General features: G+C 36.3%; 2 protein-coding genes across 5 annotated transcripts; both read left to right on the top strand.

Moving 5' to 3' along the window:
- The first annotated feature begins 84 nt into the window (after positions 1-84).
- Positions 85-10,348, top strand: lztr1 (leucine zipper like post translational regulator 1). Of its 4 annotated transcripts, none has more exons than XM_079607636.1 (21): positions 85-337; positions 474-654; positions 739-801; positions 882-938; positions 1,025-1,104; positions 1,519-1,627; positions 1,745-1,825; positions 1,977-2,034; positions 2,182-2,321; positions 2,978-3,179; positions 3,983-4,093; positions 4,197-4,289; positions 4,409-4,504; positions 4,883-5,066; positions 5,954-6,123; positions 6,210-6,366; positions 6,451-6,598; positions 7,497-7,646; positions 8,001-8,106; positions 8,689-8,769; positions 9,227-10,348. In XM_079607636.1, exons 2-21 carry the CDS (start codon positions 485-487, stop codon positions 9,341-9,343), a joined length of 2,373 nt encoding a protein of 790 aa, XP_079463762.1. In that variant the 5' UTR covers positions 85-337; positions 474-484; the 3' UTR covers positions 9,344-10,348. The 4 variants fall into 4 exon arrangements, 3 of the variants coding, with proteins under 3 accessions (XP_079463762.1, XP_079463763.1, XP_079463761.1); XM_079607637.1 differs by having other exon boundaries at positions 106-337; positions 6,472-6,598; XM_079607635.1 differs by having other exon boundaries at positions 137-337; positions 6,210-6,598.
- A 2,397-nt stretch (positions 10,349-12,745) lies between these two features.
- cldn26 (claudin 26) lies at positions 12,746-13,719 on the top strand. The gene has a single exon (XM_079608550.1). It carries the CDS (start codon positions 13,026-13,028, stop codon positions 13,686-13,688), a length of 663 nt encoding a protein of 220 aa, XP_079464676.1. The 5' UTR covers positions 12,746-13,025; the 3' UTR covers positions 13,689-13,719.
- The last annotated feature ends 6,349 nt before the right edge of the window (positions 13,720-20,068 follow it).

Raw genomic sequence — 20,068 nt, 5'->3', positions numbered from 1 at the left:
GTAGAAAAAATATAAACGGAGACGTATACAATATTAATAATTCCTTTAGTGTGGTTTTTCTTGATGACGTCTACAGTGCTCTCCTCCAATCAAAGCTGTGAAGCTGCGCATGTCAAGTAGCCTCGTCTCCTCCCTTGACGTCCTGGAGCAAGAAGAGATATAATTCGTAACTGTATATATTCCATGATATTATCCCCTTCTGTCATTTCGCCGTGTTTAATTTAATATGTTATGTTCATTTAAGGTGTTACGATTGTTATTAGACGTTTAGAGTATTACAAAAATGGCAGATGATCAGATACACTTGTAGCGTTAGCTAACGGTAGTCGTATTGAAGGTAAGATTGTAAACAATCATAATCTTTTGGTTCAGATGATCCCAAAACAGCTCAAACCGTCCGACAACAACTTACAAACAAATTATTATTTTTTTCTCTTTTGTCTTGGTCCCTCGGTTGGACAAAACCTTGCTAGATGTAAACTGAATGTCATGGTTTCCTGGAGCCATGTCTTGTAAATCTAAAGTTGCTCCCAGTGTTGATTTTGACCACAGCTGCTCTGACAGTGTTGAGTATTTGACACTAAACTTCGGGCCTTTCGAGACTGTCCACCGCTGGAGGAGGCTGCCACCATGTGATGAGTTTGTGGGTGCAAGGTACACATTTATACAAGTTTTCTTTAACAATAGGTTTTGTATTCAGCTGTAAAAACAGTGTATATTGGGTCTTGTTTCTTGCAGGCGTAGCAAACACACTGTTGTGGCATACAGGGATGCCATCTATGTTTTTGGAGGAGACAATGGGTGAGTATTTTGGATTTCCTCCTCTTTCCTTTCTCTCCAAAGACACAGAAAGATCTCACTCTGATGATCATTTCTTTCAGCAAGAACATGCTTAATGACCTGTTACGGTTTGATGTGAAGGACTGCTCGTGGTGTCGGTGAGCACTATATGTTAATTGCTTGAAGTTGCATGTGTTTGAATATATATTTTCTGTAGCCTAACATGAATTTACATAATTAATAGGGCATTTACTACTGGCACCCCACCAGCGCCAAGATATCACCATTCGGCAGTGGTGTATGGAAGCAGCATGTTTGTATTTGGTAGGTTTTCAATGTCAAGTCACTTTTCATTTATATACTGTATTGCTTTATACAACACAGATCGTGTCAAAGCAGCTTCACAGTTATAAACAGGAAAATAACAGAATCAATGATGCAACTTCATCAAATATTAGACCAATTTAAATTGGCTGTAAAGCAGCTCTTACAATACAAGTGTCATTATCACCTCAAGTCAGTTCAGTCCAATAACTGTAAAGTTCTTAAATTATTAAATTAGTTCAATTCAGTTATAAGTAGTTCTACAGAAGACAGTGGTGTCATTATTCAGCTTGAGTCAGTTCAATGTTGATTCAGTTCATTCATTCATTGATTTTAAACTCGACATTCAATGTGTCATTCTATGTCGTGTTTTCCTTTCCTGTGTGCGTAATGTATTCTTGCTTGTATTTTTAGGTGGCTACACTGGAGACATATATTCAAACTCTAACTTGAAAAACAAAAATGATCTATTTGAGTACAAGTTTGCTACCGGGCAGTGGACAGAATGGAAGGTGGAGGGACGGTAAACCATAAGTTTTCAACAATTATATATATATATTTGTCATTCTCATCGTTGTTGTGTTATCTGTCTGAAACTCAGTTTTGTTTGTTAAAACTGTTTTGTTTCTTTATGTTCCAGTCTGGTTGCCAGATCGGCTCATGGAGCCACGGTCTATAACGACAAACTCTGGATTTTTGCTGGATATGATGGAAATGCCAGGCAAGCATGTTATTCCCCTCTTTACATGGCGTTGAATGGCAAATTTAAATCTGTTGTAACACAAACAAATATATTCCGACCTAAAACTATGAGATTTTTTTTAATGTAACTGTTAATATATGAATGAACTTCTCTTTCTTTTTTTCAACAGGCTGAATGACATGTGGACCATCAGTCTTCAAGATCGTGAGCAGGCATGCTGGGAAGAGGTGTCTATCTTTGCACGTTTCATTTAAATTTTGTCTAATTATATTATTATTTGACTTTAAGCTTTTTCTTAAGAGTTTGTGTTCACCTTTAAGCTTATAAAATGCATAATAACTTTTCTGATGTACCACTTTCTTTGTTTCTTATAGATTGAACAAAGCGGTGAAATCCCACCTTCCTGTTGTAACTTTCCAGTGGCCGTATGTCGGGATAAGATGTTTGTCTTCTCTGGTCAGAGTGGAGCAAAGATCACCAACAACCTCTTTCAGTTTGAATTCAAAGGCCACATGTGAGCATGGCAGAGTGGACATTGATAAATGTCATTTTATGTGTATTACTGTATGTACATGAGTATTTATGATTCAATTCACTTTTATTTACAGGTGAAACTGGACAAATTTGAATATTGTGCAAATGTTAATTAATTTCAGTAATTCAACTTAAAAGGTGAAACTAATATATTATATATAGGCTCATAACATGCAACGTGTGATATTTCAAGCCTTTATTTGTTATAATTTTGATGATTATGGCTTACAGCTATGAAAACCTTTTCATAATATTTTAATATTAATATTTTAGAATTTGGGGTTTTCATAAGCTGTAGGCCATAATCATCAAAATTATAACAAATAAAGGCTTGAAATATCATACTTTGCATGTAATGAGTCTATATAATATATTACTTTCACCTTTTAAGTTGAATTACTGAAAAAATTTTTTTATCTGTAAATAATGCTTTAGATTGTTTCAAAAAAGATTCACAGTAATGAACAGGAGAATAAAAGAGTCAGTTATGAACCAATGTCAATTCCAGCTCTACAGCAGACAATATTGTCATTATTCATCTAATTTCAGTTAAATGTTGTTTCAATTATGTAAAATGTTAAGGAAAGAGGAACAATAACATTTTTGTACGCAATTAGCAATGTATTTTTTCCACAGATGGACCCGTATCCCAACTGAGCACTTACTGCGTGGCTCCCCTCCGCCCCCTCAGAGACGCTATGGACACACCATGGTGGCGTTTGACCGTCACCTGTATGTGTTTGGAGGAGCGGCAGACAACACTCTACCCAATGAACTGCACTGCTATGACGTGGACTCACAGACCTGGGAGGTCATTCATCCCAGCACCGACAGCGAGGTACAGTGTGACATGGACCGAACACAGAGGAATTTAAGGAAAACACCAGCTAACATAATTACAACAAATCTATAATATTCCCATTGAAAATTAATGTTTGTTGACATACACTACCATTCAAAAGTTTGGGGTCAGTCAGAATTGTTTTTGCTTTCAATCAGCAAGTATGCATTAAATTGACCAAAAGTGGCAGTAAATAAATTTGTTACAAATAATTTTTTTGGTTCTTTTGGATTTTCTATTAATCAAATAATCAAAAATAATAAGCAGCACAACTGTTCAAGAAGCTGAAATGTTTCTTAAGCATCAAATCAGCATATTATAATGATTTCTAAAGGATCATGTGACTCTGAAGACTGGAGTAATGATGCTGAAAATTCAGCTTTGCATCGCAGGAATAAATTCAATTTTCAACTATATTCTCATAGTGCTATTTTAAATTGTACTAATATTTCACAATATTACTTTTTTATTGTATTTTTAATTAAATAAATACAGCATAGTAATGGTGAGCATAAGAGATTTAAAGCTTTTGCTCAAAGCTCAAGCTTTTGAATGGTAGTGTATTTGCCTGTAGCCATTTAAAAACACATGCAGTTTAATTCATTGTAATAAATCTGAACAATTATGGCTATAAATTCTTAGCAACATCATAAGCATCCATGACTCAATTGTGGATGTTTTCAGCATTCATTTTGATGAGTTAATTTGAGTTCCCCTGTAGTTTGGTAAAAGAGGTTTGCCTTTTCAGCTTGTGGTGTGTTTGTTCTTTGTAAATAAAAATGTTGAACTGTTTCTCTCAGATGCCAAGTGGGAGGCTGTTCCACGCAGCAGCTGTTATCCATGATGCCATGTACATCTTTGGAGGGACTGTGGACAATAATGTACGCAGTGGAGAAATGTACAGATTTCAGGTGAGTGCTTGACCTCCAGAAATACACCTGCTTCATCTAATGCAATTAAACATACCATATTATTATTTAACTGTTCTTTTTTAATTATTATTATTTGTCCTAGTTTTCTTGTTACCCAAAGTGCACACTTCATGAGGACTATGGCAAACTTTGGGAAAACCGTCAGTTCTGTGATGTAGAGTTTATCTTGGGGGAGGTTAGTTTGTCCTGTAAAAAATAATTACATGTTTTTATCTGATACACACTGTCATTCTGAATCATTGGCAACATTTTAGTTTTAGTAATAAAGGACCTCTTTTAATTTTCTGTTTACAGAGGGAGGAGAAGGTCCTGGGTCATATTGCCATTGTAACAGCTCGCTGTAAGTGGCTCCGAAAGAAGATTCTACAGGCGAGAGATCGACAGAAACAGGTCTATTTCATATTTCTTATGTCTGATTTTGTATGCATCTTTGTTATAGAGAAATTTTACCTTTTTTTTAAAATAATATGTAAAATGTAAGTACTTTTTGTAAGTAAAATGTGGACTTATGCCATGTTGTCCTATCACCTGTTGTCAAATGAGTTTTTTTTAAATAAATATTAATAAATGTTTATTACATTTTAATATTAATACCTTTAATACCTTGTAACATGAGTATTTGTATTATTTGAACAAAAAAACCTTCAGTATTTAAATCTCAATATTCCTCCATTTAGGTACATTCTCTAAATGAATGCGAATTCCTGTCCAAAAACGATTTACTTTTGGCTAATCAGAATGTAAATAATATTTGGCCTCTTTTTGCAGAAGAGTAAACTCGAATGCAATGAGGAGAGTGAGGAGTCTGGCTCAGGCAGTCAGAAGGACAACTCTGGAAAGTCCTCAAGGGGTCTTCCTTTATTGGAAGTGTCAATCAGAGAGGCAGATGCTCAACCATTTGAGGTTTTGATGCAGTTCCTGTACACAGACAAGATACAGTACCCACGTAGAGGTAAGTTACACCACATCTTAAGATATGCCTTCTGTTGATCTGCATAAAGTGCCCCTATTATTCTTTTTCGGATATTACCCTTTTCATGTAGTGTGTAATATAGCAGTTTGTGAATGTAAAAGAACTGCACAACAAAGAGTTGTTGTCTCCCAAAAGAAAGAACTGATTCTGAACTGCCTGAAAAAACGTTGTCAGTAATTCCAGTCTTATTCCTTCCTGCACAAACCTATGTAGGTTTGTAGCAAATTTGCATAATGCCAATCTGTGGTTTCATTGGTTGCCCATGAACAACGTCTATTTTGATCCGCCCTCAAACACTGTAGTTGTAGCTAAGGCCTGTATGAGTTTGATTTGTGATGTCGAAAAGATGCTTTTTTTCTGTGCTGCCAAAGCAAATTCACTTTGTTTGGATGTACTTTCAAAGGATGAGCACTCGGGCTGGAATTGATACGGTAAAACTAACACCATTGTTACTGTTTGTATCAGTCTCTGTATCAAGTGCTGAGGAAGACTCCGGAGCTGAAATTCAGATAGTAATGGCGGTTTTGTTTCTGACACTGTAAGAGGTAGACCAATCACAACACACTGGGCCATCTGACCAATCAAAGCGGAGTAGGCTCTCGGAAAGCAGGGGTTTAGAGAGACCGAATCCTTGATTGAGCCGTTTCAGAAACTGAGAAAAGAGATACTGCAATGTATATTATGAGAAAATGTGTGTTTTTTTACCTTGGATGCATGTAAACCTATTGAGACCTTCAAAACTAATTTAGTAACCTTTAAAATAGCATATTTGGGGCACTTCAAGAAAAGGCATAGAGGGTATCATGAAGGTCATATTTTAAATCACTCGCCTAAGAGTCTTCCTTCTCTCTCTCTCTCTCCACAAGGTCATGTGCAGGATGTGCTGTTGATCATGGACGTTTATAAACTTGCTTTGAGTTTTAAACTGTCCAGACTGGAGCAGCTCTGTGTTCAGTACATTGAGGCATCGGTCGATCTGCAGAATGTCCTGAGCGTGTGTGAAAACGCAAACAAACTTCAGCTGGACCAGCTCAAGGTAAAGTTGAAGACATACCTGAATATAAATAAACTAACCTTGTTAGAATGTCAAATTCTATTCTGTATCTATATTTCTCCCCCCAGGAACATTGCCTGAACTTTGTGGTCAAGGAGAGTCACTTTAACCAGGTCATCATGACTAAAGAGTTTGAGCACCTGTCCACTCCGCTGATCGTGGAGATAGTGAGACGCAAACAGCAGCCTCCTCCCAGAGTCTATTCGGACCAGCCGGTGGACATAGGTGAAAATAAGCACACAAATACAAATACACACACATTCGCTTTCAGGACAGATCTAAAATTGGGGATATGGCTCCAAAAATCAGGATGCCGTTTCTTTGTTACAGGCACATCTCTGGTGCAGGACATGAAGGCTTGTCTGGAGGGGGCGGGCCATGAGTTCTGTGACATCATCCTTCTGCTAGATGGTCATCCGCGCCCTGCACATAAGGCTATACTTGCTGCTCGCTCCAGGTAATGGACACAGTAGTCACTAGGGCCTGTAACAACACCTCGATTAAGCTTTGAAGTATTAAAGGAGATGAGTGTATGGATATGTTCTTAATGGAATACTACCATAATTCTTACTAGATAGTATTAAACTACATTAACTGCATATTACTTTTTAAAATTAAAAGTGTGGGGCAGTTTGCATTAAAAATTTTTTTTTTAAACATCTACATTGAGCTATGTTGTTGTCAAGTGACATGATTTCAATGCATTCACATGGGGATTCAAGCTAATTATGTCAAAGTGAATATGATTTTTTTTTTTTTAGTCTTCAAATCAATGAGTTCGGTAAATCATGGTTGATATAACCATTCGTCACCATGGAAGTGGACAGTCAAGTTGACAGCAGTCATTCTGGTTCAGTGTTATTTAGTGTCATTATTATAGTATTATAGTATTCATTCATATTTTGAATTAATTTTTTATCTTTATATTTTCCATTTTAGTTATTTTGATTGTCTTTTTTTGTCTGTTTTATTGTTTGATTTATGTTAATATATTATTTCCTTTTAATTATTATTTCAGTTTTTGTTTAGTTATTTTTAGTAATTTTAGTACGTCAACTAAACAAAATTGAATTTTTTTGCCTTTGCAGCTAATTTAAATATTTAGTTTAAAAAATATATATATATATATATATATATATTATTTTATTATCAATTTTTCAATTAACAACAATAATAACATTTCTTTGATTATGCAGTAAGTCGTCTGGGTATTTCATGAGCAAAGTACACAGTATTCATACTGCATATTATTTTATTATTTAATTTTACAACATAGTAAGGCATTTCAAACATGTCTTGATCTTTTTAACTGTCTTTTGATTTATCAGTTGATCACTGCCTCAATTCTTTCTCAGTTATTTTGAGGCCATGTTCCGCTCCTTCATGCCAGAGGACGGGCAGGTGAACATTTCAATAGGTGAAATGGTTCCTAGCACACAGGCCTTTGAGTCTATGCTGCGCTACATTTATTATGGGGACGTCAACATGCCTCCAGAGGACTCACTGTATCCTCATTACCGCTTCATGTTCTACATTTTATATTGTGATGTGCAATCTTTCTTTATGAGACCATGCATAATGCTTTGTTGTAATGTTTTTGACTCCCTTTTATATTATTATTTTTAGATGTTTATTTGTCATATTAATGTCATCTAATGTTTATTTGTCATCTAACTCACATGTTAGAAACATGAATGATACCTCAAATAGAGTAGCTTGTTGAGGAGAGACGTGCTGTTACTTTTGCTAACGACCAGACTTGCGATTTTTCACCTGGGAGATGATGAAACGGATTGAAGAATGACAGAAGAAGCTGTATCAAATTTTAAATGATGTGTTTGCCCTTAACTAGTGCACAGATACCTGTTTGCAGCACCTTATTACTACGGTTTCTCCAACAACAGACTGCAGGCATACTGCAAGCAAAATCTGGAGATGAACGTTACTGTAGAGAATGTGTTACAGGTACGTATCATATATCAGGCACTATCGTTCAAAAGTTTGGGGTCAGTAAGAAATTAATATTTTTATTTGGCAAGGACATATTTCAATTAAATTAAATAGTGACATTAAAGATTTTTATGTTACAAATATATATATATTTTCAAATAAATTTTGAACTTGGGGGGGAAAAAAACATTATGGTAGTTTCCACAAAAATATTAAGCAGCACAACAGTTTTCAACATTAATAATAATAAGAAATATTTCTTGAGCAGCAAATCAGGATATTAGAAGGATTTCTGAAGGATCATGTGACACTGAAGACTGGAGGAAAGAAAGATGCTGAAAATTCAGTTTTGCATTACATTTTAAATATATTCACATAAAACAGTTATTTTAAATTTTAACAATATTTCACAATATTACAGTTTTTACTGCATTTCTGAACCAGTAACTGCAGCTTTGGTGAGCAGAAGAGACTTCTTTCAAAAACATTAAGTCTTACTAACCCCAAACTTTTGAAAGTTAATATGTGTCATAACGTTCAAAGCCTTTAATGATAAAGAACAGCAGTCACATGCGATCATCGCTCCTTTATCCTCAGATCTTGGAGGCGGCTGATAAGACTCAAGCTCTGGACATGAAGAAACACTGCCTGCATATTATAGTCCATCAGTTCACCAAGGTGGGTGTGCTATTGACCACAGCTCTAAGCGTGTGCTGGCTACCTCGCCACGGTTAAAAACGCGTCACCAAAATATTCGGTCCAATGTGGATAACCTCTACGAGCTCTTTAATGTGTACGATATTCTGGTCGGTTTTTCAATACAGAGAGATCTGTAACTATGTACTGTCAGGTAAAGTTTGATCTGCATTTAGACCTATTTATCATGTTATTCAGTGTTATATCCATCACTCATATTTACTTCAATAGTGATAAACTGTCCCACTTTCAGCTACACTAAACAATTATAGTATTTTCAAATGCCATTGAGTGCCTTCCTTTTTGAACATAATTTGATATCCCGGTGTTATTTGGCCCTGTTAGCTTATCAGTTAATTTTTGGTTGTTTATTTGCGGTCTATTGCATGGCCTGTGTTGTTTACCATTTATTTCTTTGGTTCTCCTTCCTTCCCTGAAGGTGTCCAAGCTCCCCAACTTGCGATCGCTCAGCCAACCGCTGCTGTTGGACATCATTGACTCGCTGGCATCCCACATATCAGACAAACAGTGCACTGAGATGAGCTCTGATATATAGTCTCTCCTCCCCTTTCACATCCCATCCAATACTTTATGAGCTTTTTCATTAACGCTTCTGCTCCATTTCCTTCCCTTTTCATCAAGCACCTCCTCCCAACCCTTATAATTCTGCTTCACACCCCTCCTGTTCGCTGCATCACATCCCTCTGGATTTTATTGACCAAATTGTGTTTAAGAGACATGCTGGGTGATTGTTCAGTTCCATCCGTTTAAATATGCGAATATTTTGGGCAAATACCCTTTTTTTTTTAGTAGTAGTGCACATTAAATCAGTTGACGGCCCACAACGTTGTTTGATTAGACATGCAATTATGTGTCCCACATAATGAAAAATTTGAAAACAGGAGCCTTATTAGTATGAATAAATAATAATAATTAAAAAAAACGTCCAGGTAACCTTTTTTTTGTTTTTCAAAATCCAAAGAAAAAATTGAAATGTTATATTGCATAAAAAATGAACTCATTTTATAGCCACCCATATATTTTTTGCTTTTTTATAATGACAATTATGAACATTTTAGCGCCAAATTATGATTCAATAAATTATTTCATCAGGTTCTTGTAAATTAAATAAATTAAACTAAAGTGCAACAAGTACAAATAATGCCATTGTGTACAAATTAAAAAAATCATTAAAAAAAATATTTGTTTTGCATTACAGCATCATGAGATTTTTTTTTTTTTTTTTTTTTTTACTATGCATATATTAATTCTTTAGGCAAAATATGATTTCTTATTTTTTTTCTTTTGTATAATTGATCTGGATTTGATCTACTGCACTTTATGAATATAGTAGACCTTTATTTATTCCTGAGCCTTGTAGTGATTTTGTGCTGCTGTTGTTCTGAGTTATGTCAGTGCTCCTAATTATGCAGTTATGGCATTATATAATTATATAAGGGGATCAACACATCAACAGTCAACTCATGTATGCTTTACTGTAATCATTGAGATGTTCTGTTGGTCCTGTGGGAACTATGCCTTAATAAATAGTGCAACATCAGCAGACTGTTTTTGGGTTTTATTTTCTGTGTATATATTATGTATACGGTAAAAGAATGTAGACGAGATGATTTGAAGGGATTTAATGTGGATGATAGATGGCTATGAAAAATCTGTAAGTATCTTTATTTTTCCTTTGAGCAATGTGATTGATAAGATTACATTTAATATGATATTTGTTAATAACAACATTTAATGGTTCTGTAAGTATAAACTTTCTTTACTACCTGACCTGAAGCCCAATGCTCTTTTTCAGCCAATCAGAAAATAAAGCACCTTTGATGATATTATTCAAGTTGACAGTGATGTAAAGAGAAGTGAGATACAGCAAACAACTGAGATACAGCTAATTACATTACTCATAAATGTATTGGAGTAAAGAGTACATATACCTATTCAAAAAATGTAGTCAAGTAGAAAAGTTTCAAAAAAAGAATCAAACTTTCAAAGTATTATACTTAAAGTACAGTAACTAATTACATTTACTCAAAACCTTTACACCACTAAGTTGAATACTTCACTAAAAAGTCAATCACTGATGTTCTCAAACAATTTTGAATACAATATAAGCATTATTAACTGAACACCATAAAAGCTGAGCCTCAGACAGGGGTGATGAAAGAAAAATGAACAGTTTTGGATGGCAGTACAAAGAGGATCATTCTCTTCAGAGTAGCACGCATGCTGCCAGGAGCTGCAAGTGCATCTGGGCATCTCTCAGGCCACCCGGACTTTATTATTATCTGCCATTGTTAGTGATTGAACATATCTCGGATCATTAGCATCATTTTACAGTCGACTGAAGAGGCCCTTTTACATTAACCAGTTTTATTATTGCATTTTCACATAAAGCTTAGGGCTAAGACCAAAACCCCTATAGAGGCTCGGTTCTAAAGGGAAACATGCCTATGATGTTCAAAGCACAGATCAATCCTTGACCTTTAACCAGCCAAATTATCTTAATTTCAGTGTGTGGATCTGGTTACATCAGATATGGGAAGATAAACCTGTGTAAGGAAGTCTTCTAAGAGTAAGAATATTTAGCAATGGTATTTAAGTTTAATTTAAATTCGTTTTTTTCTTTCTTATAGCAATTATGCAAGTTTCATTAACATCCATCTTGAAGTTTGACAGATTTTAAAAACAATTTTTTAACTGGAGCAAAAATGGATGCACATGATGTGAGGCTTTCAAAATAGAACTTTAACTCATGCCATTACCAGTAAAAAAAAAAAATCTCTTATGGCAATTGACCCTTCGCATGGAGCTTGATTGACAGGTGATCTGACCAATCATACTTCGCCATCCGCCATTTTGTCCGACAAATCAGTCAGGAGAGTTAGAAGATTAACATCGGAGGATTTGAACTTGAAAAACGGAGTGTACTGACGCCTTTCCGCGGTTAAAACAACATTCCTTCTTATGTTCATTCATGTTTATTTGATGCTATAAATGAACTAGAAGGAAGAGATGATCGGTTCACGAGCAGCTTTAACCGAGGCTCTACATCGATCTGTCAGACACATAAAGAGCCACAAAACGGTATTTATTGTTTAAATTTCTTTTTAAAAATGACCAAATTTGAAAGGACTTTGTTTAATATGTTTAATATCAAAAGTAAACGAAAAGTAACCTGGTCTGTCAGCGCGTTAAGTGTCCTCTGATCCGCGATGTATTTTTCACTGCGTGAGAACATGGTGTGGCGTGAGAGAGGCGTAGCTTGTCGGACATAGGGACAGTAACTAAGGGGGGTGGGTTCCTCCTCCAGTGTAATGTAAATGTACGCACCTCTTGATGGAAATAAATATTGTAATGTTATCTCCATCAAGAGGTGCATTTTTGGTCAAGATCTTGTATTGACAATGCAAGAGTCAAGAACTCTGTAAAGTCTCCTCCAGCACATCCTAAAGACTTTCAATGAATTTAACTCGAATTTAATTAGAGTATTCATCAATTTCAAAAAATACTAAAAAAATCTTACTGATCTAAAACTTTTTATTGCTAATTCTGTTTCACATAAACCTATGAGAGGTTAACACTTAAGGTTAGAGGTTTGCCATCTTTAAGCCTATTATACATAAAGGGGAAGATTGGGTGTTCAAGGACAAATGGTGAGGATGAGTTCAGCTCAGCGTGTAGGACAAGGTGTCCGATTTCCTGCCACTGGTCTCCGAAAATCAGAGTAGCTTCGGTGACAAAAAAACCTGTGGTAGGCTACATAGTGTTCTCAAAGCAAAAGGCAAAGCGCTGTTTTCAGCTGCTACCCGACACTTCTCAAAGTAACAGTATATCCTAAAACTCTTTAGAAATTAGTTATCAGCCAAAATTAGCAAGGAAAGAGACAAGTGCAAGTTTATTTGAAGCTCCTCCTAATTCTTTCTTTTCTTTTCCCCTCAATTTCAATAATGTCTTATTGCGCTCTGTTCAGGCTTCTTGCACAGACTTAAAACTGGACATATCGTGTTTCCTCTTTAAAAAGCAGTTATTGTCCTCTGTTACGATATTCATCAGTTTGAAAAACAGTCCCGTCGTTGTGAAGGGCTGCAGGATTATCCGGCAAGAACAGGTGGGTTTTTATTAAAGCAAAGGAGGAGCCAGTCCGAGAAAGGACGAGTTGAAAATCTGAGACCGCATCAGATGGATAGACGGACAAAGCAAGAGAACTGACAAGTGTTAATATGGTGCTCTTCACCACTAAGTTAGTCCAGAGGGCTTCGCTTTTTGTGTCCTTCGGTGGTTTAATCACAACGTTTATCACAACCTTCCTGCCACTATGGAAGACGATGAACTCCGATCTGAATGAGATGGAGAACTGGTATGAGGGTCTCTGGCACATGTGTATCTACACGGAGGAAGTTGGATTGCACTGCAAAGCCTTCGAGTCTTTCTTGGCCCTGCCGCCAGACACTTTAGCTTCACGGGTTCTCATGTGCATTTCCATTGCAACGGGATTTCTCGGCGTGGCGGCTGCTTTCTTTGGACTCCAGGGTGTTGAGATTGGTGCCGGGCGGGAGAGGATGAAGAGGGCTCTGCTCATCCTCGGTGGAGTGTTTATCGTTGTGTCAGGGATCACGACCCTCGCGCCCGTTTCATTGATGGCGTACATAATGGTAGTGAAATTCTGGGATGAGAATCTTCCTGATGTGATGCCCAGATGGGAGTATGGAGAGGCCATGTTTTCTGCCTGGTTTGCTGGACTTCTGTTAGTTGTTGGAGGGGCTTTTCTCTTTGTTGCCGTCTGCATGGGCGATCATGAAGAAAAGCTGCAAAATAAGATTCTCGCTCGCAATCAAGAACAGCGGCCGAGAACTCAGTATTACCGAAAGACGGAAATCTTATAGCTTCGATTTCATCTTAAGGCTTGAAAATTCAAGAATGCAACTAAATAAAATAAAAAAGGCCGGATTTATTATGAAATATAGAATTAGTTTGAATCAGAATTATGATTTCAATAAGAGGAGTTACAGTACTTGCATGGGGATTTTTCATGGTGATCATCACCCTCAAATGTGATGCATGTAGTAATGCTTCAGTTCTTATTTCATTACAATTGGTCTCTGCAGACTTGAGAGATTTGTGAGCTGTCATCCTGTAAAGAATACTAAAACTCTGCAAATCTTTTGGTTAGGGTTGCACTGGATGGCAGCTGATTGCACTTGCATTGCACCAAATCCTGTAATGTTATGCATGACTTTGAAGAATCTGGAAAGACTTATTCATGTTCTGAAGCTTTTAAGTGACTTTCAAAACTCCACGGAAAACAAATCAGTGGCCTCTTGATACTTTTACACACTGATAGATTTAAAAACATTATCCTATAATAAAAAATGAAGAATGTGAAATTTCTCTTTTTATCCATTTTATTTGACTCCATTTTACATAATTTATTTTATTTTGATTTGTGTGTGCATTTTTTGTCACTTTTTTATTATCTAACATGTTCATCAATAACGATAGCAGTGCCAGTTATAGTTAATGCTGTAATGCATGCTTCGGAAAAAGGAGACAGTTATTGGAAGAAATGGAAAACTTTCTTTGATAAATAGATGCCATTTATATATATATATATATATTTTAAAATTATTTCACTTAGTATGTGTCTAGGGAACATTATTCATTGTATGGTGGCTTCACATTATAGTAAGTAATTTCTTCTTTGGTCGGTCTGTATGTTTTTTTGTTACTTTGAGTTCTTCTTTGTTTTTTTGTGTCTTTTTTTGGTTCAAATGTGGAAAATGTAAAACCTTAAAAAATAAAGTAAAAAAAAAAAAAAAAAATACTGTAATGCAAGTTTTGCGATTTGAAAAAATAGTAGCCTATATGTGTCTGAATACATTTGTCATTTTTGGGGGGATCTGAGACTATTCTGTGTATAATCAGAGTCTTTGTATGGCATAAAACTCATACGAACTGAAAATGACAAATATTTGAATGGTCTATTTGTTCTAGTCAAAAGATTTGTTCCTAAGGGGATAGTTCAATGAAAGTCATCATTTACTTACCATCAAGCCGTTCCATCTTCTTATCTTATCGTATCTTTCTTTGTGTTCCACAGAAGAAAGAAAGTAATAAGGTTTCGAGCAACATGAGGGAGTGTAAATGATGACAGAATTTTCATTTTTAGATAAATTCCTTTGTTGAATTCTGTATAATTACTGTTAAATCAAGCAAGGCATTGTATAAATTGATGAATCATTGATGCTATACAAAATAAAAGTGTGTGATTTGATCAGGCCTCACTCCAAAGGCCTTCACTGTTGTGTAGTGTTTTGGGATAGAAAACATTGTGTAGCCATCCCTAATGGGTATTTTGGCATCAGTTAGAACAACATTAAAAGAAGTATAAAGGAAATGAAAGAAGACAGATAGGGAGCGACAGACCACAGTTGAAGCAGAAGTTGGAAAACAATGAATTATTTTTCCTCGTCTAGGACAGACATGCTACCTTTTAGCCGTCGGCTAATCTTGGCAGCGAAAGAGAGCTAGTGTAGAGTTCACATAAGAGTTTCCTCTGAAACACAGAGGTGAGTGGGTTCAAATGAAGAGAAGGTGTGCCTTTGCCTTGCGGTCAATGAGGGTACATTCCTTAAGAGCTATACTCTGCATCTGAATGTGCCTACTTATATAGTAGGTGAAAAACATTATGTGAGCCGACTATTATGTCCGAATTCATACCGTACATAAAACAATCGGTGAAAAGTATGACCTACTAGTTCTGGTGAAATTCTTAAGTGTGCATCCAAAGGACACACTTTACTATCCCATGAAGATGTATAATACATCTGGGTTACATTACTACTCACATTCATATTATATAGAACGTATTTTTTTTTATGATCACGAAGTACGTTTTAAACTAAATGTAGTACATGGCGTGTGATTCCAGAGACGGCGATTTCATTCATGCACAGAAGTTGAGATTTAGTACATTTTTATGTTTTTTTGAAAGACATCTCTTCTGCTTACAAGGCTGCATTTATTTAATAAAAATGCAGTAAAACAGGAATATTGTAAAATATTGAAAATAATTGTTTTCTATTTTAATACATTTACATTTTTTATTTATTCCTTTGATCAAAGCTGAATTTTCAGCATAATTTCTCCAGTCTTCAGTATCACATGATCCTTCAGAAATCATGATGATTTGCTATAGTAATATTATCAATGTTGAAAACTTTGTTTTTGCTGGTTAACCTTTTTGTGCAAACAATGATACCATTCAAACATTTGTGGTATAAAGAGAGAGAAATTAATACTTTTATCAAAGACACATTAAATTGATCATAAGTGACATTGTTAATGTTACAAACTTTTTTATGTACCATTTCCACAAAAAAGCAGCCCAACTGTAAATAATAAATGTTTCTTGAGCAGAAAAGATTTTTTTGATTTCTGAAGGATCATGTGACACTGAAGACTGGAGTAATGATGCTGAAAATTCAGCTTTGCATCACAGGAATAAATTATATTTGAAAATATATTCAAATAGAAAACAGTCCTTTTAATTTGTAATAATATTTCACAATATTACTGTTTTTACTGCATTTTAAATGTAAATAAATGCAGCCTTAAGAAGAAAAAGAGATGACTTTCAAAAACATTAAAAATGAATGTTTAATGTTAATTAATGTTTTTACAGGTACTGTATATTTTTGGAAAGAGATGAATACTTTAATTAAGCAAGGATTCATTAAATTGATCAAAAGTGACTATAGATATTTAGAAAATATTTCTATTTCAAATAAATGCTGTTCTTTTTAACTTTCTATTTATGTAGGCCTATTAGGGTTTCCACAAAAACATTATTAAGCAGCACAACTATTTTCAACATTGATAATAAGATACATTTCAAATCAACATATTAGAATGATTTCTTAAGGATCATGTGACACTGAAGATGTGACATCTTTCCAACCCCAACATTTTGATATTAATATCTAGGCTAATTTAATCTAATATATTAGAATATATTTTAAATGTCATTGCATTAAACATGCTAATGTTTTTATTTTATTTTTTACTATCCAACCTGATTAATAACTTATTGTGCCCTTGAAAATCTACAGCTATTGATTCTTCCAGGACATCCACTGTCTCCACAGGGGTTTTATGCTGAAAAGCATCCCTACCGGAAGAAGACATTAACATTCATAGCAGAGAATGAGGCTAATTCATAATTCATTAGATCTCGGATCTTCTGTATAATATGTTGTGACCTGTACGGCTCTTTACACTGGGACAGAGCATGTCTGGGACACTTTGGTGAAGGGAATGAACGCCTTATGAAATGATGTGTTATGTTTGTCCCTTTATCCTTGAGGTGTTGTTTCCTCAGCTCCCCACCTCTTACCAGCAGAGGGCCTCACAAGTAGATGTTCTAGTACCAGGATCTTTGCTTCCTGATGGAGGTAGGCCTAAATTTGTTTGTACCTGCTGCCAGATGTCGCAAAGATGTCAGATGGCTCTTGTAAAATCAGACTGCTGGTTTCAAGGCTGTATCCCTAATGCACTGGTTGTTTATTGCTGCCTTAATGCATTGTGAGAGCATACTGTTTTATTGTACAAAAGTGTTGTTTTAATCTAAATGGCAAGCACAACTTTAGTCAGTGAATCATTATTTCAGGTTTCCAGTGCGCCCATAGCGAACTATTCTCTGATCCGACAGCATATTTAATGAATATGAAATCAGAGAGGTTCCCGTTTGTGATGACCACAGCAAAAAGGGTTTCTCAAAGCCTCATGAGTCATGACCCTTTCAATAATAATTAAAATGTAAGTATCTTCAGACATCCGTTTACTTGCCCCTTTTACAAAGTCAGTCAAACACACACAAAGGAGAAAATACCTTTTTTTTTAGCACATTGCTATGCAGTTGTCACTGTTTTAGTTTTGTTTAGCATGTTGCTATGCAGTTGCTAGGACGTTCTGGGTAGGGTTTATTAAGCATAGTAGGGTGTTCTGGGTGTTTTTTAGCTGGGTAAAAAAAAAAAACTCGATTTTTATTTTGAAGGACCGATATCGATTCTTAAAGGAGAACTCCGGTCAATTTTAACATTGAGCTCAATTTTTTGTAAATTTGGAGTGCAGTCAATACAGAGAACAACGACACAATTCGGTGTTGCCTACACCGTGGTATCCTCTTTTTAAAATTTGCACCCTATTGACTTGAATGGGGTCTAATTTTAAACCTGCTTTTATTTCTATTATCATCCTTGATGTGTCATACAAGTGCCCAGCCATGTTGAGTGATTCCTTCAGAGTGAACACGGTGAATCTGACTGCAGTAGATGTGAAAGATATGAATAAAAATTATGTTATTTCAGCCAGCGCACACATAGACATGTATAGAAAGGCTAGATGGCTTACCGGCGACGTCACACGGCGGCCATCTTAGGACAGGACCGCTCGTCCAGTTATAACATTAAAGTCTATTGTGCATGTAGTGCTGAAATAACTATATTTTGCTCAATTTTCAAACGGCTTGGTGTGTCATAAACGTCAGGGATGCGGCTATTTAACTGCATACTTGTGAAAAATTATAGCCACGGAGTTTATTAAACATCGGCATCAGCACAAATCATAGCCACGTTAATAAGGTTTGTAATAAACCAAACCGTTTGTAAATCCGTCAAGAATTCAGCAAGTTACGAGCATTTTAGTTGGCGTATGTCACTCACCTTCCGTCCACAGCAGCAGGGAGCAGCAGCGCAGTCTCCTGACCTAAGATGGCCGCCAAGTGACGACACAGCTGACTCCGCCTTGAGCCATCTAGCCTTTCTATACATGTCTATGAGCGTTGTCGGTACACGATCCGTTCCACCTGCACGATCCGTTTCACGCATGCGCGTAGTTACGTAGTAGAAAACGTCACGGTTTTCCCCATAGTGGCCCTGTCCCAAATGGCACACTCCGGACTTGTGGACTTCCTCAGAGTCCACACTTTGGTGACGTCATGTAGTGCAGACCTATAGGGCCCTTGGTGTGAGTCCACGAGGGCGCATTGAGAGGTATTTTTGGGCCAGACTCGATCGCCACGCTGGAAATAAGGAAGACGGTCCGGTTGTCGTTTAAATATTATATTTCTACATTTACATATGACTCAGTAAAGCCCTGACATTCGGTTATATTTATTTAATTAAGCATAATGCGATCGTAGCCTATTATTCAGTGCGCTATTTATGTTTATATTAAATATAAATATATATTTATATTTATGTTTGAGACATCAACCACTGGTTGATGACCATATGTTTGTATAAACTGTAGGTAACAACTGGTAAAATGTATGCATAGGTCATAAAAACAATATAATGATATTTACACTTAAATATTTTCTTCTCATGTTAACGTGAGCGAAAGCTCCTCCCATCCGTTGTCTGATTGGCCTTTCGCAAATTCGCAAGGATTCCTGGGTAGTTAAAGTGCGTGAAGCCTGCATCTATGCCCTAGGCTCTGTCCCAAATGGTGCACTTGATGTGGACTTTCGGTCTCGTGGACTTAAATTGCGCGTGCTCGCTGAGTCTACGAGTCCGTAGACCGTCTAATTCATCATGTTAACGCTCTGAAGTGTGCTCAGCAGCGCCCCCTTTGTACCCTTGAAGCGGTCTTCCGCGAAGCCCGCATAGATGCAGGCTTCACGCACTTTAACTACCCAGGAATCCTTGCGAATTTGCGAAAGGCCAATCAGACAACGAATGGGAGGAGCTTTCGCTCACGTTAACATGGATGAGAAGAAAATATTTAAGTGTGAATATCATTATGGTTTTTATGACATGTGTACATTTTACCAGTTATTACCTACAGTTTATACAAATATTATGATCATCATCCAGTGGTTGATGTCTCAAACATAAATATAAACTTAAATAGTGCACTGAATAATAGGCTACGATAGCTTATGATTCATTAAATAAATAGAACCGAATGTCAGGGCTTTACTGAGTCACATGTAAATGTAGAAATATAATATTTAAACAACAACTGGACCGTCTTCCTATTTCCGGCGTGGCGATCGAGTCTGTCCCAAAAATACCTCTCAATGCGCCCTCTTGCACTCGCGCCAAGGGCCCTATAAGTCTGCACTACATGACGTGACCAAAGTGTGGACTCTGAGGAAGTCCACAAGTCCGGAGTGTGCCATTTGGGACAGGGCCATAGACAGTACATAAACGATCTATGCGGGCTTCGCGGAAGACCGCTTCAAGGGTACAAAGGGGGCGCT

Source organism: Phoxinus phoxinus (genome assembly GCF_949152265.1).
Source record: "Phoxinus phoxinus genome assembly, chromosome: 3".
In the NCBI taxonomy this organism is placed as follows: Eukaryota; Metazoa; Chordata; class Actinopteri; order Cypriniformes; family Leuciscidae; genus Phoxinus; species Phoxinus phoxinus.
Note: the sequence above shows the minus strand (reverse complement) of the source record. Positions and strands in the feature narration are given on the sequence as shown.

Bases quoted from the DNA above. Each gene is read 5' to 3' on its own strand.
- cldn26 (XM_079608550.1), top strand. From the start codon at position 13,026: ATGGTGCTCTTCACCACTAAGTTAGTCCAGAGGGCTTCGCTTTTTGTG.
- lztr1 (XM_079607635.1), top strand. From the start codon at position 485: ATGTCATGGTTTCCTGGAGCCATGTCTTGTAAATCTAAAGTTGCTCCC. The intron at 1,105-1,518 runs GTAGGTTTTCAA...TTGTATTTTTAG, and splicing joins AAGCAGCATGTTTGTATTTG to GTGGCTACACTGGAGACATA. The intron at 6,124-6,209 runs GTAAAGTTGAAG...TTCTCCCCCCAG, and splicing joins TTCAGCTGGACCAGCTCAAG to GAACATTGCCTGAACTTTGT.